This window comes from Falco punctatus (assembly GCF_963210335.1).
Source record: "Falco punctatus genome assembly, chromosome: 4".
NCBI classification, from domain to species: Eukaryota; Metazoa; Chordata; class Aves; order Falconiformes; family Falconidae; genus Falco; species Falco punctatus.
The window spans coordinates 74,421,935-74,448,176 of NC_137583.1; the positions used below are offsets into that span (position 1 = coordinate 74,421,935).

The window sequence follows — 26,242 nt, forward strand, 5'->3', positions numbered from 1 at the left end:
TTGAACAGGCTACCACGTGAGGCATTAGAGCACTGTGAGCCAGACTGGAGAGCTCTCACCATATTATCTCCGTTGACAACTTGTTGCTCGTGGCTACCATCAGTCATTGTTTGTATAGGACACCAGAGATTGTGCTGTTGTAGGGAGCTACAGGTACAACAAAACGATACACTAATCCAAAATCAAGAATAATTATTTAAAGGTAAATGAGTTTCACTTAGTAATAGAGATACAAAGCAATTCCAGACACAAATCGGTCCCTGCCTTGTCTGTAATCCTCTCTACATGAAAGGACTTGATCCTTTAAATCCCAGAGCCAGGGATGCGGGGCGCTCTGCCAGGGCTGGCTGCTGTGGCTTCTTGGTATCAGTGATGTTGGCAATGGTGCTTATCACTGCACAACATGCAGCCCCCCTGCTGAATTTCAAGGGCTTGGAAGACCTGTCTGTAGAAACTGAGAGAAACTCTCCATCTTCAGGGATGTGCAAGTTCAGAAATTAGTAGGTAGCAGTGCTCAGGGAGGGTCTGGGTGATGTGCCTGCACTTGTGGGAGGCCTCCTTTGAAAAATGCCGTTAGTCTGCGAAACAGAACAAGAAGGCTAGCGTAGCTCAATTTTTCTACTTTGAGGCTTTTTTCCCTTTTATTCTGCCCAGATTTAAAGCCTGATAGAATCCTCTCAACTGGGAAAAGTGCAGAATCTCAAAACAGAAGCATAAGAGTTTTTCTTGGGTATAAAATTTCAGTCAATAATGTGCTGCTGCCTTATTGACATGAAAAGAATGCCTTTCATGTGATACAAACATTTACTTGCTCCTGCTTACTCTACTCACCTTGTACAGAAATGCTGATTGCCATTGACTAATCAGTCCATTTTTGTATATTCTCATCAGACTCTTTCTTTGGCTGGAACAATATGCACTGTATGATGCTTGCATGTATAATAATTTGTTATTAGCACTTTGTATATGCCTTTGTTACTTCACAACTAACAGTTTGGCCTCCAAGTGCATGCATTTGTGTAAATCAATGTGTTATAAAATAATAGATTTATTTGCTGTGTTTATATCGATATAGGAGATGCGTAAGATATTCATAAAGACACTGATAATTGCCATTTAGTCACTGGCAGAAGACATTGTTCAGCTTGTATTTATACAATTACTGTTTCTATTTAGGCTTCATAGTGCCATGTCTATCGTTTAGTTCTGTATTTATTCAATTGCAGATTCTGTTTGTTAATTTTATAACAATTAATTACAGTACCATATAAAACAGTTTAAGAAATCAGTTTTGTTATGCAGTTCTAATCAGAAGTAGGATTTTTTTTTTCTTCCAGAGTTCCGGAAAGCTATAAATACATTTATTCATGTCATGAAATTATTAGGCTACTGAACAAACAACTTTATCCCCCCTGATACTGAGCTAATAATAAACTATATACTTGGTTCTGAACCAAGCTTCAGAGTAATGGCAGTTGCTGTTGCAGTGCTAGGACCCGAAGACATCACATTTATTTTGTGTGTTTCAACATCTCAGGACACTGTCCCCTGCAAAGTCTCCATCTTCGTCCACTGGTTCTATCGCTTCCAGCAGAAAATACCCTTACCCGATGCCACCACTTCCTGATGAGGAGAAAAAAGCCAACAGGCAAAGTGCCAGGGTAAGCGTTCCTCTTCTCTGCATTTTGTCAGTGACTTGATTTACTGGTTCTTTTTGAAAAGGAAAGTGTGGCGGATCAGCACCTTTGGCTGACAGTGTGAGCAGCAGTGGCATTTCCTTTGTACCCCTAACTCCAGAAGCTTCTGAAGGCTGAGCTTCTGGTGGTGCTCAGGGCAGCCGTGGTGGCTGTGTTTACAGTTACCTGTTCAGGTTGCTCTTAACCCTGCCCTGAAGCCCACATTTCACTAGTTTTCTTATTTCAAGCTGAGAGTGTGCCTGGGGCAGTCTTTGGGCTGCGGAGGACAGGCAGCCCTGGGGCAGGCGGTGCGCCTGGCTCTCCTCTTACCCCGCCGGGGGACTGGCACTGCCAGCAGCTCTCCTTCAGGCTGGGGGATAGATGCTTTCCAGCCTTATGGAAAGTTCCGGTTAAGGAGGAGGGTGAGGGCTTGCATCAGGCTCTTGCAGACTTGGAGGGACTTTGCAGCTGCGACCCAAGCCCCCGTCCCCCCGTCCCCGTCCCCCCTCCCAGGGTGAGCAGGAACCACTGGAACGTGATGCTCCACACGGGGAGGTTTCTAGCTGATGCCAAAAGGCAGCGCTGGCTGTTGCTTCCTTTGTGTCAATTCAGACATAGCAGGTATTTGAATAAACAAAAACCTCCCGACGTTTACTTTAGGGGCTTTACTGGTAATAGCTTTAGTTCATGTCCCTGATGCAGATGAGCTTCCCGTTGCTGCTCTGTCCTATTTTGTCAAGAAAAAAAGGGAGTGGAGTGCTGCTGAGGGCAACCTGCAAGCTGCTGCCCCCAGTCCTGCCTGGGACAGAAGGCTGGGTGAGGTGTGGCACAGGGTCCCCCAGCAGAGCCCAGAGACAGGGCTGCACTGGTGTGTCTCAGCCCTGGAGCTGCCCTGGCACCAGCTCAACCCCACGGCAGAAAGTCATGCTGCTCAGAGCAGAGTTAGGCAGAAGAGAGTGGGAAATTATCTCTACAGCAACGTTAGCGTACCTGTAAGGTAAAAGTTCTCTAGTACATATTTGATGCTACACTGAATTTTTTCCTTCAAACTCTCTGCAGTCCCAGCTGTGGACATTTACTGTGCTGACTGCAATTCATGCTGAAATGCTTGACACTGTCTGGTGACTTTGTGGTCTGAACAGATACCCATGAGAGGCTGGGAGACCAAGAGCATAGCCTTGGTGACCCAAGTGATGCAGATGCAGTATCCCAAACAAGCCCCTCACACTCTTTGGGTAGCAGCCAGTTTTTTCTTGGTGTTCAGTGCGTATTTGTGTTCCTTTTCCCCCTCTCCAGCTATGGGAGACATCCATTTAGCTGCACTGTTTTCCTGGGGTGACATCAGAACTGTTTACTTCGAATTTTATAGAAACTCAGCATCACTGAGTCACTGCACATTCAACTGCTCTTCAGACAATTCGAAAGATCAACAGAGATGCCCGTGATCACAGTGAGAACCTCCTGTCATCTGGAAGGGAAAAAAGCAGTCTTTTTTCTTTCTTTCTTTTTTGTTACTGGTATTTTATGGATTTGGTGAACAACCAAAATCATAACAACTAACAGGGACATGACAAGGCTATTCCGCATGATCACAGGTACACTTACCTAGAATCCGAACTGCAGTCCGTTTGCCAGTCCCACGTAAGAGTTTTTTCACTGGTTTATTGCAGTCTCAAGTCAGACCAGAGTGGAACTGGGAATGCGCCTCCTGGAGAGCCCAGCTGATGTAAACTTGTATGCTGTATGCATGAACCCATGAACCTTGTGTTCTTTACTTTCCACATGTAAGGGATAAACAACATACTGTAGTAGAAATTAGCATGCAGGAGTAAGAAATATAGGATTTTTTTGTGACAGGATTTCAAGCTTTGAAAGGGAACTATTTGACACAAATGTCAAACAAGGATTATATCTTTTTTTTTTTTTTTACCTTATGTGTTTATAATCTCAGTATAGGGATTGTATATATGTAAACATTTGATAATGTCAAAAATAGCTGTTATACATAAGCATATTTTGCCAAATGCCTAAAGAAACAGTCATGACTAACATCATCACACTTCAGATTTTCTAATATTATGAGCAGACATCTTTGGAAATACAGAAGGTACAGTACTGTAAACCCATGTCTCTCAGAAACTGGTGTTTGACCAAAATCTCTACTGTCTTTTCAGTATCTTATACTGTCTTGACAATCTCAGTTGTAAGGCAGACTGCAGAAACAACAGCACTTTGTCTTAAGTCATCATAAGAGGAACCAGCTAAAATCCCTTGTTCAGTGAGATGACCAGTGTGTCCTCTCACAGGTGTAATTAAGAATGATTTGGCAGACAACAGAGACAGCCTTTAAGTAACGCGCACTCCGAACTTACTGGACATTTGGGAATATTTCTAAGTTGTCAATTCAGAATGTGGTGATGTGAAGTCCTTCTAGTGAAAGTTGCTGTGTATTTTTGATAGAGCATTTCAGACGCTGTTCTAGATGGCAAGGCATAGTTTATGGGAAGCATAATGGTTTCACTGCACTAGATAATAACAGTGCTGGGCTAGCGGCCAGTTTCATTGCTGTCTTTTAATTTTTATTTGTTACTGGAATTGCCTTTATCATGCGCTTGAATGCTATGCTTGCTGCCCCTGAAGCCCCCCTGACAATTTTTGGGGGCATTAAACCGAGTACAAGTGAAATTAGCCTAAAAAACCGGTGGGGAACAAACCCTTTACTGTGAAGATGTTGATCTTGTGTATAAGTGGATGGTTAGATTTCTAACACCCGAGACTTCTAAAGGCTGTTGTAAAACAAGTCTTGATTGGGAATTTTCAGTCAGTAAGAAACTGGACTATATTAAATCAATTTATAATTCTCTCCAGCTTTCAGAAATTGACTAATTCTTAGCTTCAGGTAGTACTATTGCAGAATAAAACGCCCAATTCTGTATGGTGCAGTTGAATACCTTGCCCAAGAGCCGTATGATCAATTAGGTATTATGGTAATGGGAACATCTTCGGTGTTTCTGAATCTTCTACCTCTTTCATGTGTTTCCTTTAATAAGTGAATCCAACACTTGCAGCCTTTTAATATATTTTTTTAACTTTTAAGTCTCTCTATAAAGTCAGATATATGTAAGATTAAATTAAGAAATGTTTAAAGATGTCAGCAACTGTAAAGTATGTAAGATTTTTAGAAGCACTATATTTTATGGTTAGGCTGTATCTTGGATAATGACATAATACTGGCCTTGGCGTTGAAGTGATTTTCCTTCACAGTCTACAGGTTCTGGTAAGTATTTTGGAGAAAGAAAAATCTGAGCGAGCGGTAGTGGATGCAGACAGACCATCTGGAAGGAGCCAGTCACTTGTATTTGCTTTAGGAAAAGATTCTGCACTTTTGTGAGGAGTGAATATCCATCAGCACTGAAGAGTATTTTTTGCAAAGATTTATTTTGAGTGTAGGTAACTGGATTAAAGGTAGTTGGTAGCATGTAGCTCATGAAATTAGGGTCTGAGCCATAATCACTTGAAATCAGTATGTTGTTTATTGATTTCACTGAACCTTGAGCAGGGCCGTCAAGGAGGTCACCCACATCAGGACATTATGCTAATCTGATAGTTGCTGTGTTACCTGGTTTTCCTTCCCATATTAATATCTTGTCTTTAGTAACTGGACTGTTCATCATGTGCCTTTTATGGCATTTTGTTTGGATACAAACTGGCATGTAATTTTGAATAATCCTGTTAGATTTCTGTGCGTATTTTATGTTTACCACTGTTTACTCTTCCCTTTCCGTTTTGCCTTATCAAGAAGCAGCAAGATTTGGCAGACAGAACTGGCTATAACATACTGGCTCTTTGTGTAATGTTCATAGCTTCTTGTTTTGCAAACAAATGACTTTCTGACTGTGTTTTCAATGTAGTATGTACTTTCGGCTTCTCTCTGGTTTTGGTGTAATTCCTTTGTAGCATATGATGATACAGTTACGTCTGTAGTGTAACTTTAAACAGTCACTTTCACATTTGGAGCTAGGAATTCGAGTTATGAGCACTTAAGTTTTAAGTTAAATAAATATTGACTTCCACTTTGACTGTCTAGAGTGAGAACATCACAGAGCTTGGCTTTTTGCAAAATTCTTCTGCAGAGAATCTTGCATCAGGTTGGTAACTTGGAGACCTTGTCGCACAAAACCTGAACTGGCAGGGCTGTGAGCCACTGAAGCCAGCAAAGGTCAAAGAGAGAAATTGTTTGCTTACATTCTGTGGTTTCCTACTTCTAAAATGTAGTGTGTCAGAAAGCTGCCAGATTAATAACCTGGAAGATTGCAAATATTTTTATCCATTGCAGTTACACTGGCAATAGCAATACAAATTGCCGCATAATACCTCATCCAGTCTAAAGTAGAGTACTTGTATTGTCAGTAAGATAGCTCAGTCATTTTGACTCATGGGGACTCATGCTTTTGTTTTGTTTTTAATTTTAAGAAATGAACTAGTTATTGCCAGCTATGCTGCAGGTGCCTATTGAAGTGGGGACGTTACCAGTTCTTCTCAAATAGAAGTAACTGTCCATATGAATGCAGGACCTGCAGGATGAGCTATACTTAGTGTTATGTTTTTCAGTGTGGGAGAAGAATCTGGTATGATTTAAAATAAAATTAATATGGCTAACTGATGGAGACTGGAAAATAGAGATCGTATCCAAATAATAATGCTGCACAACGATGCCAGAGTTAAACAAAAATTTACCTGCTAATTCTGGATTTGTTGACATAAGAACTTCAGTAATCCATATGGTAGACTTCTGGTGAATTTACTCAGGCAATATACTAGAAATGGTTGTGGTTGATAATTTACATATATTTTTGATTTAAATAAGTTGTTTTAAGAAGGTTGTAATTTTATACAGCCTGTCTTTGCTTAAGTTGTGAACTTAAGTCACTACTTGCCAGTTACCTGATTTAAAGTATGATTTGACTTTGAAGGTAAAAAAATCCAAATGATTTAAGAGTTCCTGACTTATGAAATGTTGAACCTGCTAAGCTGATGTACTCATTAGATAATTTTGATTGTGCTGATGAACAAACAGACCTTTGAGCTAAAATCAGAAAGAAATTGTGTCAGTAGCTAGTGTACTGAAGTCCTCTCACGTGAATTCCTGTTGCTCATTTTAAATGACCCAAGTGGTCTTGTCAACACCAATATGACAACCGTTTTCAAAACCAGAGCTAAGAATAGGTACATACACTATTACAGGTACGCATATACTACAAATTCTTCTGAAATTTGCAGCCATTTCATTCATTAATAAGCTAGGATGTAACATGAAAGAATGAAAGTTAGCTCTTAGGACTTGCTTTGTCATTGAATCCCATACTAGTTGTTGTGAGCAAAATTATCGCACTCCAGTGCAAAACACAGCAAGCTCCTGTTCTCTTCTCTTCCAGTCCCTTTCTGCTCCTACTGAAAAGCATTTCCATGAATGATAATTACATCCACTAACAGCCTCTTGTGCAAGTTGGCCAAGATCAAAAAGCTGTGAAGTTAGTTGCCTTTCCACGCAGTGTCCTGGACAAGGTCTTTCCAGTGCTGTTAATACATCATTTGCTCTTCCTACAGCACAGGTGATGGAGCCTCACGTCTTTCGTGCAGTTTGCACTGGTGTGCTGGTTTGGGCTGGGGGAAGAGTTAATTTTGCTTCACAGTAGCTACTATGGGGCTGTGTTTGGGATTTGTGCTGGAAACAGGGTTGGTAATTCAGGGATATTTTAGTTATTGCTGAGCAGTGCTCACACAGAGTCGAGGTCTTTTCTGTTCCTCACCCCACCCCACCCGCGGGTGGGTTGGGGGAGCACGAGAAGTTGGGAGAAGACAGAGCCAGGACCGCTGACCCCAGCTGACCAAAGGGATATTCTATACCATATGACTTCATGCTCAGCCATAAAACTATGGGGAAGGCTGGCAGTAGGGGCTGCTTCTCAAAGGCTGGCAGGGCAGTGGCTGGTTGGTGGTGAGCAATTGTTTTCATTTGCATCACTTGCCTTTCATGTTTTGTTTTGTTTTGTTTTTTTCTCCTGTCTGCTACTTCCCTTTTCATTACTGTTTATTATTATCATAATTATTACTACATTTTATTTCAATTATTAAACTGTTCTTATTTCAACCCACAAGTTTTCTCACCCCTATCCCTGTGTGGGGGGAGTGAGTGAGTGGCTGTGTGGTGCTTAGTTGCTGGCTGGGGTTAAACCATAACTGATAAAACTGGTAGCTCAGCCATCCTATGGCTTTCTTACCCTCTAGCATTGCTGAAGGCTAAGCCTCTTTAATCTCCAAGGCTGTGAACCTAAAAGTTGTGCTGTGTCCTATTTCTCTTGCTTCAAGTTTGAAGATCATCCCTTTCTTTCTCAACTGAGTATCTCTATCAGTAGCATACAATTTGGGCCGCTGTCATCAACCACAATGCAGAGGTTACTTACCTCATTTTTAAAGAGCATGAGCATCCTGGTCTCCTCTGAAGTCAGTTTTTTGCCCAGAATGGAATATCCATCAGTGTGCTGAGCTATGACCCACTATTTGCATGGCTTCCAAACCAGGTGGCATTTATCACCAATATGGGATTTGATTTTGATCAGATTTCCTGAAGACAAATACGAATAAACTGCACACATATGTACAGCTTGTCATCCCATGACTGCGTGGTGGGATAACATTCTTGTGTGGACGTAAATGTTACCCTAATAGAGCAGGCAAAACTGAAACAGTGAAACCAGTTGTGTAGCCATAGCTGCAATACAGACGGGACTCTTTGAAGTGTGATTTCACCAGAACAGGAAAGGAAGCGATAGTTCCTATCATTTACACTAAAAAACTCCTTTGACCTGAGCAGTTTCCAAGGCAGCTTACAAAAAACAATACTGGTGCCTCAAGTATGGATGCTGATGCAAAGCTTTGGAAACAGTAGCTTATATACCCAGTATATCTTGTCATTCCACAACAGTTTTCTGCAGCTATTTAGAAAAGCACTACAACAGTCAGCATTAGTACGCTATCTCAGCCAAGCAGCCAAAACAAGCAGTAAAAATAAGTTCAGAACACAGAAATGTGGTCGTTTGCTCGCACTTGAGAAACTTTATTCCTGACTTCAAAATTGGCTCACCTAGCCAGGTCTGGCTCTTTCAGTTCTCTAAAATCCAATCTACACCAGTTTCAAAATCACTTTAGCTAAGCCAGCTTTAAACTATTTAAAAACTTCTGTTATGTAGACAGGCTGTGATTGCAATATAACGCAGACTGAGATGAGGAAGATTGGAGAAAATAAGCACAGAGCAGTTAAAAAGAAATACATTCTCTAAGGGAGAAGTACAAGTGTCTGTCTTACACTATTTTTAATTACTAGAGCATAAAGCATCAAAGCAACAAGCTAATATTATTTTTTCTGTTTCTGTGTTCCTCTGAATAAAAAAAATAAAGTTTTGGTTAAAAAAATCTTAACATGAGGCCTTATATATTCTAACTTTAGCATGGGAAGTCTATTTTTACAACCACGTTAGAAATTATGTATATAGGTCTGACTGACCTTGTAAGTGTTGTGGTGCGAGCAGCTTATCATGCAATATTGTAAGGCTCTGTATAACAGTAAATGCTGATTTATTTTGATTATTGGTACAAGGACTCCTGCTCACTGCCTGTGTAGACTCTACGTGTAATTTTATGCTTGGAAATACAGTCCAGAACATACTCAAACTGTGAATATATAACCTCATTTTTCTTTTCTTAAGGGTAAAGATATATTACAATAGGTAGTGTTTTTTATAGAATACAGTACTTATTTTTATCGTTGCATAAATGCAAAGTATTTTTTTCAGAATAGCAAAGCATTACAGACTTTTTAATCTGCTGGAGAAAACACTATTTACAATATGACTAGTTCTTTCAGCAAAGCTTTCAGGGTGGTATATACTAATTGGGCCTGCCAGCTTCATTTTTTTGCTAATGTTTACCTTGGGCATTGCTGTAAAAAAAAAAAAAAAAAAAAAAAAAAAAAGTCTATTTTTTCACTCATACTAGCCCTTATTGGTAAAAAACTAAAAAACATTTAGAGGCAAGGAGAACTGTGTTTCACCACTGGGTCTGGGCTAGCTAGTATTGGCAAGAACAACGGAATACATAATTTTCTTGTCTTTGTTAATTAAAATCCTTTAAAAATCACACCTGATGTAGAAACGTAAGATTTTGACAAACACCAAAATGAAGCATTGCGATTTACAATTTTCCAGCTTTGAGTGTGGTATTTTTGTTATAAACATTACAGGCATTGGGCTGTTGAAGTGAATGAATCTGGCTTTCATGTAGTTAAACAAAATGTTGCTTTTTATAAAATTAAATCATTGTAATTTGGAGTTCTAAATTACTGCTTACTTTTATTAACAGCATCACAGTATCCACTTCTATGAGAGTAATACAAATGCCTGTGGTTTTCAATGTTACTAACATATTGTAACATCAGTAAAGTGACTTTCAATGACAAAGACTGTTGTGTGCATTTTGTTTGCCTAAGTCCTTACATTTAGCATTTCCTGTTTTATAGGTCTCTGTAATAATAATAATAAAAAAATAAAAATACTGCATGCATGGGGAAAAAAGGTTAATGGCTAGTAGTAGAATACAGATGCTATTTTTCATAGAATACAGATGTTATTTTTCAAATTCCAAGGTTGAAAATGATCCTGTGAGCTTCTCTTAGGGTCCTACTGTTCTCAAGGCAAATCTAAAATTATGGTTCCTTAGACCTGTGTGTCAGGGCAACCTAAAAATAATACCTATGTTCTAAACTACACCCAGTTGTTTCCACAAGGGTCAAGAACAACCACCCCACTTGATATTGTATAAGCATCCTTCCCAGTATGCCTTGTGGGAAAGAGAAAACCTTAATTCTGAATTACAAATAACTCTTCTCTAAAGCAGGTAAATTGCGTATTCAGATTGCCCACTGAATCTACTCCTCAAGGGGAAGCAATTTTCAGATGGCCTTTTTTTTAGCTAGATGACAGCAAATACTGTAGTTGCTCCTTAGCAATCACATTTATTCTCTTAGTTTATGTCTAAATATTAAAGATTATTTATCCTATCAGTCCCTGTGAATACCATGGATTTTTGAAACACTTATGGAGAAAAAAAAGCAATTCTTCCCTGGCTGAGCTAGAATTTGTTCCTGGTTTTCAAGCAATTTGGTTTCCATTTTTCTCTGATTTGTGTTTACCATAAGACCCTGAAGAAAACGCTATTGGTTCACACTGTTGTTCTTGCAGTACTTCACTGCCCAGGAGCTGGCTGGTGCCAAAACAGTAATGCAACCTGAGGAAATAAACTGAGAAAGACTCAGGTTTGTTATTGGTCCTTTTCCTTCATTGCTGCAGACACCTGTGATGCCTCTCATTACAAAAATGGTACACACCCCCCCACCCCAAGTATGCAAAATAAGCTAAACGGATTTTCAATCCAAGCTTTCATTTATAGATGCAATTTTACTCCCACATACTATTTCATCAATAATAGTATCAATCAATAAAAAATCAAAATGATACATTGCATAACTGTATACCTGTATAGTAGTGTGGAACTTGTGCAGGGTCTCAGATGATTTAGTAAGTTATCCTTATCTACAACAATATACTCGTTACTGCCTGATGTTTTCTTTCTTTCCTTAGTAGTTTCAGGCCTGTGGTGGGTAGTGACTTGGAAAAGCAGAAGCAACAAACAAACAAACAAAAGCCGACCAAAGCAAAAAAGCTTAGTAAGTGAAGGAAAAAAAAGAGGTGGGAAAGCCATGCAAAGACAGTCTGTCACTGCCTCTGTCATGGTTTAACACCAGCTGGCAACCAGGCACAGCACCGCCACTTGCTCACTCCCCCCACAGCGGGATGGGCAAGAGAATTGTAAGAGTAGAAGTGAGAAAACTCGTGGGTTGAGATAAAGGCAGTTTAGCAAGTGAAGCAAAAGGCGTGCACACAAGCAAAGAAAGCCAAGGAATTAATTCACCACTTCCCACCGGCAGGCAGGTGTTCAGCCATCCCCAGGAAAGCCGGGCTCTATCACACGTAACCGTTACATGGGAAGACAAGCACCATAATGTCAAACATCCCCCGCTTTGTTCTTCCCCCAGCTTACATATACTCGGCACGATGTTCTATGCTATGGAATATCCCTTTGGCCAGTTTGGGCCAGCTGTCCTGGCTGTGTCCCCTCCCAATTGCTCGTGCCCCTCCAGCCCTCTCGCTGGCTGGGCCTGAGAAACTGGAAAGTCCTTGACTTGGTATAAACATCACCCAGCAACAACAACCATCAGCGTGCTAACATTTTCTCACACCAAATCCAAAAGACAGCACTGCATCAGCTACTAAGAAAATCAACTCTATCCCAGCTGAAACCAGCACAGCTTCCCACCAGCAGACCAATGCCCAACCAGTCCCCAAACAACAACTCCTTTGGACAGACTTACCCACCCCTACCTGAGGTTTATTGCTGACCATGACATTACGTGGCACGGAATATCCCTTTGGTCCATTTGGGTCAGCTGTCCCCACCATGTTCCCTCCCAGCCTCTTGCCCACCCTCAGCCAACTTGCTGTGGTTGCAGAGTGAGAAACAGAATACCCTGATGCTGTGCAAGCACTGCTCAGCCACAGCTACAACACTGGGGTGTTACCAAGGCTGTTCTAGTCACAAATCTGTAACACAGCAGCCTATGGGCTGCTACAAAGAAAATTACTTTCATCCCAGCCAAACACAGTACAGGACCAAAAGCAGAAATATGCAAAAGTCTAAGAGAAGAGAAAAGCTGTGTGGGTAATGAACATTTTGGTAAAGATGTCTCATTGTCTTTAGGGTAAAATTAACAGTTTAAGGATCAAAATTGTCGTTATGCAAAATGGTCTAATCAAAACCCCACAGGGAAGAACAGCCTTTGCTTCACATTCTTACTTACCTTGTCAGCTGTCAAAATTTTTGAACTGCAGGGAGAACTGATGCTGGCTACTTCACTTCGAGAAACCTTTATGGACTTTGGTCGTTATATTAGAAAAGCTATCTGTAGTATTCCATGTCTGTTTCTCAACTTCATGTGCAACAGGACAATGTTCAGAATTATCAGAATGTGGAAGTATAATCATGTCTATGCCTTTAAAATTAATTTTTGAGGGCAGAAAGAGAACTAACTTCTGAAATGAAACTAGAAGCACTATCCAAAGGATTCTGAGTTACTTGTTTAGGCGAGACCAGCCAGCTTTGAATTTATAGCCCAGAAACTAGAGGCCTGGATTTTACAGTACTCTTAGCAAGCTGGGGTATAAAATATCTTCAAGCAACACTTCTGCTCTGAGGATTACTTCTGTTTGTCCAATTACATATATGCATATGTATCTATATATACACATACAGGTATCGTTTTGCTTTTATTCCGTAGTGCAAAAACTCCTCCCCAAAAGTGCTCTAAACCACTAATACAAGAAATATACTTCTTTTAACATTCTTCTGGCATTCTTTGCATTTACAAGGCTAGCAAAAGAATATCTACCACTCCTCTGTAGTAGGTAGAAGTGACCAAAATTAATGAAAGTTTCATTAACTCACTTCATTGGAAAAAAGTCTGAACTACATACAGTTATGCTGCTCCTTCTTCCATACAACATCAATCTTCCTCTCAAAAAAACCCAACCAAAACCAACAACCAAAAAACCCACCAAACAATAATCCCCTGTTTTTTCCTGAAAAATCTCAGGCAAAATAAGTCTTTGCCTTTCTGTATCTGCTTTTATGTAAATTCTACAGCACTGGTAATTGCTGCTGTGATCTGAAATAGTAATCTGGCAAGAATTTTTTGAAGTGGGTTTTGGCCCTTGTGCATCAGTTGGCATACAGAAGCAAGAAGGCTACTTCTCAGGGTTTAAAGTGGAGAAGACAGAAATAGTAATTTACACATAACTGAAGTCTGGCAGCTTAGTTCATTGTTAAAGGGAAAGTTAAAGTATGAACCGACACAGCATAGGTTTTGTATGTTTAAAAGCGTTTTATGTAGTGACACAAACAGAGCAAGAATGTTACTGGAACAGAAGTCCCCTATACAAAAGCACACTGCTAGAAGACGTTTTGGTTTATGAGAAGTTCTAACCGGTAGTCTTACACTCTGCATGGTGTCACAGACTTCCATCTTTAAAATAGCTCACTGTCAAAAATATGCAGTCCGAACTTACTGATCTTCTACCAGATCAGCATAAAATGACCATTCCAAAAGCTCTTTCAGTTTGTACATCTGTCTTATGCTGTCAAAGACAAAAGAGTATGTGTCATCTTATGTCATATGCATGACACTGTTTAAGATAGAAAAAGGTAAGCCGCACTCCAAAAACTGGTTTTAGTGAATCACAGGAAGAAATTAAACACATTACAGTATCTGCATAATTTGAATTATACAGAGTGAATTGCAAGTTTATGAAAATAAAAACATCTTTAAGTCACAGGTTGGAAATTAAAAGACAACAGTCCACTAGCAGATTATATTAATTGTCAAAACTAAAAAAATGCAAGTATGTAAAGTGATACCTTCATAAAATATGCCATTTCCAATACGGAGATACACAATCATTGGAAGATTTGGCAAAGCAAAACACAGATTGGAATGTTAATCATGATCATCCCCGGCTTGCTTCTTTTTGATTTAGATGCTCATAACACACTGTATGAACTGAAAACAGAATAACCACTTATTAGATGCATGGTAAAGAACAAGTGTTCACTTTTTCTCCTAAAATACCCATTGTCACTACCCTTTTCTGTAAACAAATTCTGTCCATGAACAATAAAGCTTTGAAACTAAATATGAGAATTAGCTAAGAGTTATATAAAAGAAAGTATCTCCTTAATAACAACAAAAAACCTCCCAGAAATACTTGAATTTAGTGTTCTCCTTTTCCTGCACAGATGCAGCCAGGAAGCCAAGACCTACAAGCCTAACTGAGTGTGACTTGTGTCTGTTCCCACCACACCTCCCCAGCCTTTCCTGGAGAAAATGCCTACCAAGCCTTAAAACAAACAAAATAAAAATGTCACAGAAAGTGATGCAGCTTCCTAAATCTTCTTGAACCATGCTGGTAAGAAATCCAGACAAAAATGCACAACAACCTTTTACAGAACTCTCTAAAATATGTGAGAACTGAGAACTTTTTGAGACAACACTCAAATCCCAGAACCTTTGTGCTCTCAGTAACGCTATAAGCATAGGGAAGAGAGGCACAAACTCAAATCATAACTGTTTGCCTTCAGTTTTAAGTTTTTCTTTGCCCTGTGATTTTAACTAAAACCTTAAAGTTCACTTACATCATCATACTGGAAGTTCACAAAACCCTGCTGAGATGTATCCCTTCTTCTAAAACATTCTGCAAAAATGCATTATGAAAACAAAACAGAAACCAGGTAAGAAGAATTACAGTTAATCAATTTTAAAAAAAATGCATAGTATTTTCATAACATTCCCCAAGTCACATGAATGAGAACTCATGAAAACACTGCAATTCGTCCCAAGATTTAATTTCTTGTTCTTAATTTTTATATTTATCATATACAACCCTTTATGTTCTTTTAATAAATACAGTTTCCCAATTTTGGTAACATTACTCTTCTAGTCTCTGGAATAAACCCTGCACTAGTTTTAAGTCCATTTTTCAATGGGGATTTAAAAAATCATAATCTGTAACTGTTACAGTTCTGCTTATAAACTCCATTGAAAGAAACCTATTTTCTGGTATGTAAAAGTTAAAGTTGAACTTGAGATGAGGAATCAGATTTTATTAAATAAAAATATATTATGGGGATGACAGTAACAAGGCTATAAGCTGGCATACCAGTGAGAGCTCTCAGTTTCACACAGCAGGAAATGTAATCATCAAATGTAATCTTTCCGTGAGTGCTGTACCGCCTTGTGATTGCAGTCACTGCCTGTGGGCTCAGTCTAAATCCTATTTGAAAATAAAAAGCCTGTTTTGAAAAGACATGTAAGTTAACAGAATCTAACACATTTTTAATTGGAAATATCATGTGTCAGTTACTGCAGGATGATAACTGGTACTGGGAAATGCTGTAAATCAAGTGTCAGAAGCAAGAACATTTCACAGCTTACCCATATTCATCAAGGCTTTCTCCAGTTCTTGACGATCCACTGTACCGCTACTATCGCTGTCAAAACTCATGAAGTGTTGCTTCCAGCCATTGACCACAGCCCAGAGTTCTTTAAACTCATTAAATCCCATTGTGCCAGACATATCCCTCTGATTCCAAAGCTAAGAAAACATTTCTTAACTTAAAAAAGATAAGAAAAGCCCTCTCTTCAATGGAAATTTGTATTATTTTTATCATCTGCAGTTAAAAACTCTCTCTTGAAGGTCCGTATTAAGAATTTATATTTTTTTTCCTGGTAGAAAAATAACTAAAGCATCCCACAGTACAGACAGAGATAACACTACTAACTAAAACCAAAGGTCAGAGAACTTGCTCTCCCCACTTCTCAGTGAAACCTGATAAAACTATTTGCTCTTTGTGAATTTAACTTAGTTTACACACTTTTCTTTTGCCTGCCACAATGTAATTTTTACCAGTAAAATACATATCCAAAATAAAAATACTGGCCAAGGGAAAAAGGAAGAGTATCAGTTCTCTCGCACTCTTAAGTGAGTTTGTTCAAGGTGAGAGTTCATTCCACCAGTTTCTTCCAGTTTCATTTCCACTTAAAAAAAAAAAAAAAACAAAACCAAAAAACAAAACAGCAAAACTTTTGAACAAGACAATTTAAGTTTTGGCTAAACGAACTCCAAAGATTCCAACCCTGCACAGTATACTTAAGTCTTCCATAGGTCCTACTGCTGAACGCCATATACCATTCCATTAGATATTCAACCTGATTAATTCAGGAAACAGGATTTAGGGGGGCCTTAGACTGTATTCAGGCTGTGTAGCAGAAATGCTTAATTCATTAGGAAGGCCTAGAAAAGTCCAATTTGAAAGGCATAATGGGCGGTTTGCCTAAAATTCTATTCTAGGCTGCCAGACCTGACTCTTCGTACATTCAATGGAGAAAGTCCCCTATGCTTAGAGGGATACCACTTGTAAGATCAGTCACAGAGAGCCTCATTTATTATTATTTCATCCTGTAGAAGGAATAAGAATGGAATTTCGTAGTTCCCCAGTCATAATGATCATAATACTTATTAAGTAAGGGCTGAATAGGAATTACAAAGCGTTTCCCAAATTCTGGCACCCTCTCATCTTTGCTTACATAATGCAAAAATCTTTATATTTCATAGTAAAGGATACATCCAGCATTGAGATCATGAGTCTGCAAGTCTCTAAGTTGAAAGCTGTTAAAAAAAAAAAAAAGAAACCATATTAAAAAGATAATTTTTTTCATCTAAATGTAACGTTTTTAATTGTTTTATATTATATACTAATAATATTAAATAATTGCTTCCACTGTATACAGCCATACCATATTTTGATCCAAGTAAGAGCTTTTCACCATTACTTGTCAGAAAAACTGACAGCAGACAACCTGGAGGCAATTCAAGTTACATCTAAAATTAATTTGCTCTCATCTCGATCCATAAAGGTTTTGGGTTTCAGTCAAAGTGGTCACTTGTACTTTACCACTTCAGTAAGCCAGTTTTACTCAAAGGAGCTTGATTTTGAAAATTGAGCACTATGTATCCCGACAATGAGTCCTGCCACATAATTTTCTGGTCAATATCAAAGCTCAATTGCAAAACACCTTTTAAAGAATTGGCTGTCCATTACAAAACAAAACACTTCTCCAACTCCACAGCTCAGCAGTGGGGAACTAAGGAGGCTGAGAAGGGAAGTCCCACATGCACAGAACTGAAGACAGAGAATTTACGTTTCAAAGTAAGTCCATATGGAAAGAAAGCCCATTTACCATGCAAATAAAAAAACCCCAAACTTCTGCAGAAGGCACAACTGTAAGTGTTTTCTAGTAGACAGCAGAAGAATTAGTATGCTTTAGGACTGGTTTTTTTTGATGGTTTGTGTTTTTTTTTTTAAATTTAAATCATTAACTTACGTTTATACGCTCCTGCAATCCCTGACTGGGTGAGACATCTCTGTAGCTCATCAGCATCTATTTGTCCATCCTTTCGATAACAGAAGATGTATCAGCTATTGTTTTAATTCCCTCTTCCAGGCTGATTATTCCCAGTACCCACTCCCTTTTCAGTGGCATTAAATTAGTTACCCTTTCAAAAAACAAACCAATTACTTGTCTGCCGTATGACAGAATCTGACTTTTATAACCCGTATCTGTAATGACATTTCTTTAGTTGACATTTTTGCAATATGCATTAGCTTTCCCATCTAACTATGTACTAAAAAATAAACAGGATTGGCAGGTTTTCTCCAAGCTTTACTTAAAAAAAAATATATACCCAAACAACAAACCCACATCAAATACTGGTAACATACTTGAGAGCCAGCTGCATAGAAACCAAGGTGCAAAATTTTGAACAGAAAGACAGCTTTCCTTAAAATACTAAATTTTACTTAGTGAGTATTGCAGTCACTCTAGTTCATATGTTTATGTTCTCACTGCTACAGGAGGAAACTTGGAACCAAGATCATACATACACTCTTCTCAAGACAGCCTTAAGACTACAAATCTAAAAACTCCTGGGTTCTTTTTGAATAGTAAGTTAGCAGAACAAACAAAAGCAGAAAGCAAAGAACTCTGAAAAAAAAAATAAACAAAACCAACCCAGAAAAGATACCTATCTGCAAGGTTTGGAAAATTACTCACTTCCAACACATCCTGCTCAGGGCCAAACAGAGAAAACAACGGCCAACTCATGGAAAGCAATGAGCTGTCAAAAGAGGAGCTGGAATTCTAGGTCACATAACTCACACACCCAATGTAAAGTTCAGTTCACAAAGAGTTTGAGTGTAATTTAACCTCATTCAAGGATCGAACATTGTATCTGCAGATACAAAAAATGATGTCACTTTTGTAAAGCATTAAATAGTGAAAAGGGACTTGCTTTAGATTTGAAACAAATTTATTTGCCTCAGTGTTTTCCTGATGTTTTTAAATCTAGTAAGCATTTTTTTCTTCTTTGCTATAAGAACAGACACATGCTACTACATGGCATGGTGGGAATGGCACAGCCAGATAACTTTCAGAAAAAAGGTATCATTATTTATAGGAAAAACTAGTTATATTGAATGACATTTGACAAGGTCTGAAAAAACAGCAACAACATTTTGATTTTATGTGAAATTAATATTCACAGGAAAATAAAAAAAAAAACAAGAAAAAAAAAAGATTTTAAATAGCCATGCATGTTAAGCAGCAAATCTCTTCAAAGGCCTTTTACTTTCTGAAACAAAGGCAGGATCTGCGTAATTTGAAAATGGGCAGGAATACAGAAAAGCACGATTTGTAATCATGATTAACATCACCAAAAAGATGCCTGGCTTTTTTTTTTTTTTTTTTTTTAAAGTAGAACTTAAAGCATAGGGGCTTTGCAAACAGACTGAAAAAAAGAAAACTATTACTTCTTACAAAGGCAGACTCAATTAATTGAATAAATATTTGAAACAATATTTTTTACTTTCTCCTGTAAACAAAGAAAACTAATTCCTCAAATCTAAGACAAGATCTCTGTTGTAAACTACTTCCAAGAAAGCTCAGAGATATCATTATATATTATTTAGGCATAAACCGAACACAGTGAGCAGCAAACCGTAACCAAAAACTTTACAAATTCTACAGTACATACTTAGAGAAAACTGTGAGGTGTGGCTTTTCACAGACTTGCATGGACGGCTATAAAAGCAACTGGTAAGTTACCTGTCACATTTCACGGTCTCCTTACAGGGTTTTTACTTCCACACAGCCACTGGTGTCTGAAATTGACTCCTCCAATTCCAAGGATAACATTTCAAAAGCTACCCAGTTTATTTCAATAATGAATGATTTCTATGAATATAAAGTATTTAAGAGTACCAAAGTGCTCTTTAAGCACTAACTTGATCATACCCATTAGCTTTCAGTTTCCCAGCTTTCAGTAACCACGCCTCACTTGAGAAGCCTGGTGATGGTCTATGCCTTGCTAAGGTTCAGCTCCTGTCACCTCTTCTTCACTGCGCTGCATCTCATTTGCTGTTACCACCCTTCCTCTTTACAGCAGGAACTTACTCATTTTTCCAGCACTGGTTCCACTGATGATTCCTGGCACATGTCCAGGTGGCACCTGGATTCAGGGGCATCTCAGCTGGCAGGCAAACTGTCAGCGCATTCGGCAGAATTTAGCTTGGGCTCCACCTTAACAGAGAGGCCTGCCTCACTGCACAAGGTCATTCCAGTGTTCTCCTTTACTAAGAAAACACTTGGTCTGCATATTTTCATAAGCAATGTTAAAGAAGTAATATATAGGCTGTAAGATGCATTATTTATTCAAAAGAATAATGTAGAGAACAAAGCCAACCCAATCACAGTCTTAAAACCAGGAAATTAAACATCAGCCAACTGTTGAATTTACGCTTTCCTGTCATGGTTATGTCTACCTATGGATAACAGATCCAGGAGCAGAGATTTTAGATATGCACACCCCCTAGAAGCATGTAATAAATAGCTATACATATGGCCAACAAAGGCAGAACCTCAGCTCAATAAACCTAACTTATTTGCTCCTAAACTTTGCAATATAGTTCAATAACTACTTATTTCTAGTAACATTCATAATCATACAGAAACAATACACGGCACAAAATTACAGGCAACAACTTAAAAATGCAGTGCATAATGACAGGGAAGAAAAAAGAAAGGCCTAAATCAAAGTTGTAAATGCCATTTCCTCTGTAAGAATTATCACTCCATCCTACCGGCAAACCCAGACATTGGCACAACTCAAGACTGCTTTTCCATGTGTGAATCTATTAAGTCTATTAACATCATCCAATGATATAATTAGCATTTCTTGTTCTTAGCCAGGCCATCTCCACAGCCCATGCTTCCCATTGCTTCTGGCTTCTTTCTCCTGAAGGTGACAGCATTCTCCAACCCAGAGCTGAGCCACAGTTCAGTTACAACATTTCCTGTAACTATATAGTTCCTGTATATACTTAGATAGGAACTGTAGCATGTACATACACACAAATGTGTGTGTATATATATGTACGCATGTACACACACCCCCACACACTCTATAGAGAAACTAACAGCGTTATTTGAACAGTATAGTTCCTGTGTATATATAGCTATATGGTATAGCTATACAGCTATATATAGAAGATAGGCTAAGTAAAACCATTCCGTTTTGGTTTTTTATTTTTAAATCTTGCAACAAGTTTTCCTTACTAAAAGTACTAGGCATTCCTCCTTCCAAAAGGTAATGCAGAAATTATTTCCCAGAAAAAAGATAATAATACAAGAAATAACAACAAATAAATAACAGAAATTTACCTGCCCTGCTACTGCAGCAAAATAACCATATAAAGGATCCTGAGCTTGTCCAGGGAATGCCGGTCCTCCTGGAGCTCCTCCGTACTTCAGAAATCAAGAAGAAAATCAATTTTAAATCAGTGATTCATTTAACAGTTAAGAAACTGCAGTATTTGTACTTAAGAATCAACTTGTGTTTCTATATACACACCATGCAAAAGAACGTGAAACCAACCAAAAAGGAACTTCCTTATAAAAAAAAGAAAAAAAAAAGACACAATCTTGGTATTGATATACTCATTTACTATAAGCAGATCTGTGTAAAACCTTGCACAGGAGCAATCCACTGAGCTAGATGCAGCATGGTGTATCTCACCAAGGAATTTTAGTCTACTACTTGCAGAAAACGAGGTATGAAAATAAGACTACTAAGGCTCTGCAGATTTTTCTTTCCACTTCAGAAAAGTTGAGCAAGATAGATCTTTAGGGAAAATACTTGGAAGAATATGCATTAAGCATGGTAATTTTTTAAAAAAATATTAACTGAAAATCATGGAATGACAGAAGTTAATCCTGTCCGACCGAGCTGAAACAGCCACCTGTGTAACGGAGTGTATACCCGACATTAACTGAGAAGAATGCGCCTGCAGGCAGCCGGAGCTGACCAGGTGCACCTTCCCCTTTGAGCCGCTTTGCTCTTCACCGCCCCCCCAGCACATACGGCTTTACGCCAGGTGTCGGGCACAAGACCTCGCTCGGGGCACGGCGTGGGGAGCCGGCTCGGGCAGCGACACCGCCAGCAGGGGCCGGGCCCAGCGGCCGTGTGCCGCCTGCCTCCCCCCTCCCGCGGGCGGGCCGGGCCGGGCCCCCCGGCTCACCGCTTCGCCGCCGCTGCCCTCGCCCCGGCGGAACGTGCTCCCGCCTCAGAGCGCCCGGGGGCGAGGGTCGCGCCGCCCCAACTCTGCCGGCCGCTCGGCCGTCGGGCAGGGCCGCAGCGGACCGGCGGGGGAGCGAGGCCGGCGCCCCTCACCGCTGGCGGGACAGCCCGGAGGGCGCCTCAGGGCCCCGGCAGGGTGCGGGGAGCGGGGGGAAGGCAGGAAACGGGCTGCCCCGCACTCGGGGTCGTCGCCCCCGCCTCAGCCAGTCTGCCCCGCCGCCGCGGCGGCCCCGGGCCCAGGCTCAGCGCGGCCGCGCCCCGCCAGCCCCCGCCGCCCGGGCTCAGCCCGCCGCCAGCCCCGCTCACCCCGCCCTGGTAGAAACCGCCGCCGGGCGCCGGCTGCCCAGGAAACGCCATCTTCGGCTGGCGGCTGCCCCCGCCAGGCCGGCCTCGCCCGGGCGCAACCACCCGTCCAGGAAGGGGGGACCGCGACGGGCCGCGGGCTCTGGAAAGGGCTGGAAGCGCTGCCACCCGTGCGGGGCTACCGGCTGCCTCCGGTCACCGGGGCAGCCGGGCAGTGCAAGGCGGTGACGTCGGCAGCTGACACCCCCTACGCCCCCGATCGTAGTGGTAGGGGCCGACGGCCCGGAGCCGGCTTTTCCGCCCCGCAGTAGCTGGGCGGGACGGCCCCTTCCCTTGCGTTTTGCGTCGCTGCCGGCGGGGCTGGGTGCGGGAAGTTTGCGCCGCGGGCGGTGGTAGGCGGCAGCGTCAGGCGCGGGGCCGGCGGGGAGCAGGGAGCGGGCTCGGTCCGCCCGGCAGGCGGCAGCGGCTGCGGTAACCAACCGCACAGCGCGGGGGGAAGCTGCGCCCCGGGCGAGCGGCGGCGCGCAGCCCCGCGCACCGAACGCGCTCACCGTGAACCGCCCGCCTTGATGTCAAGTTATTTCGAAATCACCCGCGCGTGATGTGCAGAAAGCCCATAAACGCGGCAGCCCGTGCGTGTGTATCGTGTGTCACAGAACGCTTTCTCCTCAGAGTCTGAGCACCTGCCCCCGATCCCCAGGGGCTGATCCCATCGATCCGCTCTACAGTTTTCTCTTGGCCCTGTGGGTCCAGGTGCTCCTGGGACAGAGGTGAGGGGGGATGGCCGGGTCCCCCGCAGCGCTGCCCCTGCGGCCGCCCTGGCGCGGGCAGCGGGCCGGAGCCGTTCCCGGAGCCCCTGGAGCAGTTCCCGGAGCAGCTCCCAGCTGTGCCTCAACAGCCTCCTCCAGGCTGGAGAAACCGGTACCGGCCCTGCTTTAATCCCACCGACCCGTCGTTGCTGCCGTACCCTAGGAAGCGACGACGGCTGAAATGGCCACGGCTTGGTCTGAGCTGTTTATCTGCAAAACACGAGAACTTCCTCGTGTTGGGGGGTATGTGATGAAGTTGCCGGAGGATGAGAAATTATTTCCTAGAGTCTGTATGACTGAAACCAATCTACTGATGGAGAGACCTTGCAGGGTAAATGGTCTACTGTCAGAAATCTGGAAGCGTAACATTTTAACTTTTGTTTGTTAGCATAATTTCTGAAGAACTTTATACATTTGAGTAGGACCTTACTAATTTGATCTCTCTAGTTTATAGTAAATTTTTCATTAAGAGTGAGTCACCCTTCTCAGCTTCTAAGTCGTCCAGTAAACAGCTTTCCTACAATGTCTGTATAGCATATATTTTTATTATTTCAGCACTAATTACACTGTTACTGTTAATAATTGCCAGTAACATGAAAACAAGTACTGTGGCATTCTGTGAAATTTAATATTCTATAGAGTTGCCAAAACTGAGAAAAATCATTATTTAATACCTTCATCACACAGGATAGCATATAAGAAGCCCATCCTTTCAGGGTAGCTGAGAAACAAAGTACTGAATCTGGCTAGCTTTTCAGCTTAAGAAATGCCTATATCACAAGAGTATTTGATTAAGCATCTGTTGATACCAAACTGTGCAGGGGTCAAATACTTTTATTTACCAGACTTAATCATGTGCAGTGTAGGTCACTGGATATACTGTGCTGAACCTTTTTAGAGTATATATATTAATGTCTGGGCAAGAGCATTCCCAATTAAAGTAGGATCTAGGTACAATGATAACACTAAAAGCTGGAAAGATTAAAAATAAGTGGCAAAATATCAAATAGTATGTATGTATTGTCAATAGCTTAAAGATAATAGGAAGGAATTTTTAATGGCTTTAGTGAGAAAAAAATGTAGGATTCAGACCAGCTGATAGATAAAGATACTAAAACTGTACAACAGTAGCTGTATAGAAAAGGTAGATGTGTTTTATAAGTTTGCGGTTTTTTGTACTTGAACTCAGCATAAATACCTAGCCATCTTGGATTTGCAGGGCTTCTACTGAGACTTCTGGTAATGAACACTGCACTCAGTAGTTTATATTTGGAAGATCATTTAAATTCAACCACACATAAGCAGAAGTGCTTGGCGACAGTTGTAACAAAGCGATGTATTTTACCCTGCGATGGGTAGGCATTTTGTTGGCACTGGTGCATTTGTTTATTTGGTATTCATGCAAGGATAAGGAAGGCTGCAAAGGAATGCTGTTTGAGATTGAGTGCACATCTGCCTTTTGAAGGGCTACTGAGCTATGGGTGACCTTTAAAGTTACAATAAGATGATCACATTAGAAATACACCAGTCAAAAATCTGTATGGAGTAAATAGCTACTATTTTGCGGGTCTCAACGAATATCTAATCCCTTTAGTGGGAAGACTGAAGTCAAGCAACACAGAATACTAGTACTATTGCCTTTTTTTGTTGTTGTTGTTTGTTTGTTTGTTTTGTGAGATAATTCAGTATATTTTCCTAAGAAAAGACCTAAGTAAAATAATTCTGTTTAGGAAATGAGACTTATGTGTGCAGTTTACATTCCATAACTTTGCTGCATTCTTTGCAATAGGATGTTAAGAAAGAATTCAAAACAGCTACAGTAATAGCATTACTGCCTTAACATCTGATCACAAGTCACATTCGTTGTATGTACCATGCTTTCTCACAGTGAAAAAAAGGCTAGCATAAACCCACGGCAAATCACACGCACACCTGCCCTGCTAAGTCTGGGTACATTTAACCCTGACATGAGCTCACATATGATGTGGGAATTCAGCCGCCCTGAACTGAAAGCTTTGAGCCACCCTGTGCTGCCAGTTATGTTCCCATCTGGCGTAGTGGTGGGGAGATCAGTGGTGGCGTGCTGAGGCCTCAAGCTTTCCTGGCAAGCCAGGTGTGGAATTTGTCCTTTTCAGAACTGCAATAAAAGAAGCTAGGGGCGGAGACGGGGAAATTAAGGTGTAAAGTTCAAATCTCCTGAGGTGTTTACTTAGCACATCTGAGGGGATAGGAAACTTGAGAATAAGTGTATTACTTAAGGAGAGACAAAAAATAATCTCCTTACCATTTCAATTGTCATAACTTGGGAAGAGGCATAAATTAAAACAGTGGAAAGGTAAAAATAGTACAGACCAGAGGTCTTTATTATAGTGCCTCGGTGCCTGGGAATGGGTGGTGCTCCACTGTTCTGCTGCCTTTTCTTTGACATCACCCTTTCTTTTTCTATTTACTGCATGTTATTTATGCTCAGTTCTGCAGCCAATTACTTTCTACAAGGATTTTCTGTAATACCCAAGTTTTATGTTGGAACTATCAAATAAATGTACATGCAAGGATGCGGGTCAGGGGGAAGGCATTTCTGTCACTTTATATGTAAAGAGAGGATGGAGATTAAAATTTTCGATAAATTTTGATTGTCCGGTTTGAGCTACCTCAATTTTCTGCAACCCTATATGACTTCTAGACTTACTTTTTGCTCCCAGCTCCAATCTCTTTAACAGATGGTTCAGTGGTGACAAACTTCCTTACTCTGTACTCCTTCCCTTCTTTGTTTGGTCTGTGTTCAGCACGGTGGGAATTCATCACTCACTGGGCATCAGCAAGAGTATCACTGAACGCCTAAACCAAGATAACTTTAATTGTGGATGGTGCAGCTAGTGAGGTTTTGATACTGAGATTTTTGAGGTTAACAATCATACTTATTCCATGCAGTACAATAACAAAATTTACCACATCTTCTTCATTATAAATACAGCAAGTCGTGCGTACCCCAGGCATGAGTTCTCTACAGAACTAAAGCTAAAATGCAGGTTTTCTG

At 40.7% G+C, this 26,242-nt stretch overlaps 2 protein-coding genes across 17 annotated transcripts in view; one reads left to right on the forward strand and one right to left on the reverse strand.

Annotated features, from left to right (window-relative positions):
- ADAM22 (ADAM metallopeptidase domain 22) overlaps positions 1-14,209 on the forward strand; it is a 148,010-nt gene extending 133,801 nt beyond the window's left edge. For 9 of the 15 annotated variants that reach the window (XM_080385547.1, XM_080385549.1, XM_080385553.1 and 6 more), the window contains 2 exons: positions 1,538-1,661; positions 2,973-14,209. In XM_080385547.1, the coding sequence (XP_080241673.1) occupies positions 1,538-1,661; positions 2,973-2,993 (145 nt within the window). In that variant the 3' untranslated portion in view covers positions 2,994-14,209. Of the gene's footprint in view, positions 1-1,537 lie in introns of all 15 variants that reach the window. The other 6 variants (XM_080385539.1, XM_080385548.1, XM_080385552.1 and 3 more) reach the window with 2 other exon arrangements.
- SRI (sorcin) lies at positions 13,705-22,615 on the reverse strand. Of its 2 annotated transcripts, XM_080385565.1 has the most exons (8): positions 22,400-22,615; positions 21,178-21,261; positions 17,785-17,854; positions 17,025-17,068; positions 15,835-15,982; positions 15,560-15,673; positions 15,036-15,094; positions 13,705-14,403 (listed from the first exon to the last, which is right to left on the reverse strand). In XM_080385565.1, exons 1-8 carry the CDS (start codon positions 22,448-22,450, stop codon positions 14,377-14,379), a joined length of 597 nt encoding a protein of 198 aa, XP_080241691.1. In that variant the 5' UTR covers positions 22,451-22,615; the 3' UTR covers positions 13,705-14,376. The 2 variants fall into 2 exon arrangements, with proteins under 2 accessions (XP_080241691.1, XP_080241692.1); XM_080385566.1 differs by lacking the exon at positions 17,785-17,854 and having other exon boundaries at positions 22,400-22,536.
- Positions 22,616-26,242: the final 3,627 nt, after the last annotated feature.

Coding starts and splice junctions, on each gene's coding strand:
- SRI (XM_080385565.1), bottom strand. CDS start 22,450: ATGGCGTTTCCTGGGCAGCCGGCGCCCGGCGGCGGTTTCTACCAGGGC. Junction 21,262..22,399: donor GCGGTTTCTACCAGGGCGGG/GTGAGCGGGGCT, acceptor TGATTTCTGAAG/TACGGAGGAGCTCCAGGAGG. Junction 15,674..15,834: donor GAAAGCCTTGATGAATATGG/GTAAGCTGTGAA, acceptor ATTTTCAAATAG/GATTTAGACTGAGCCCACAG.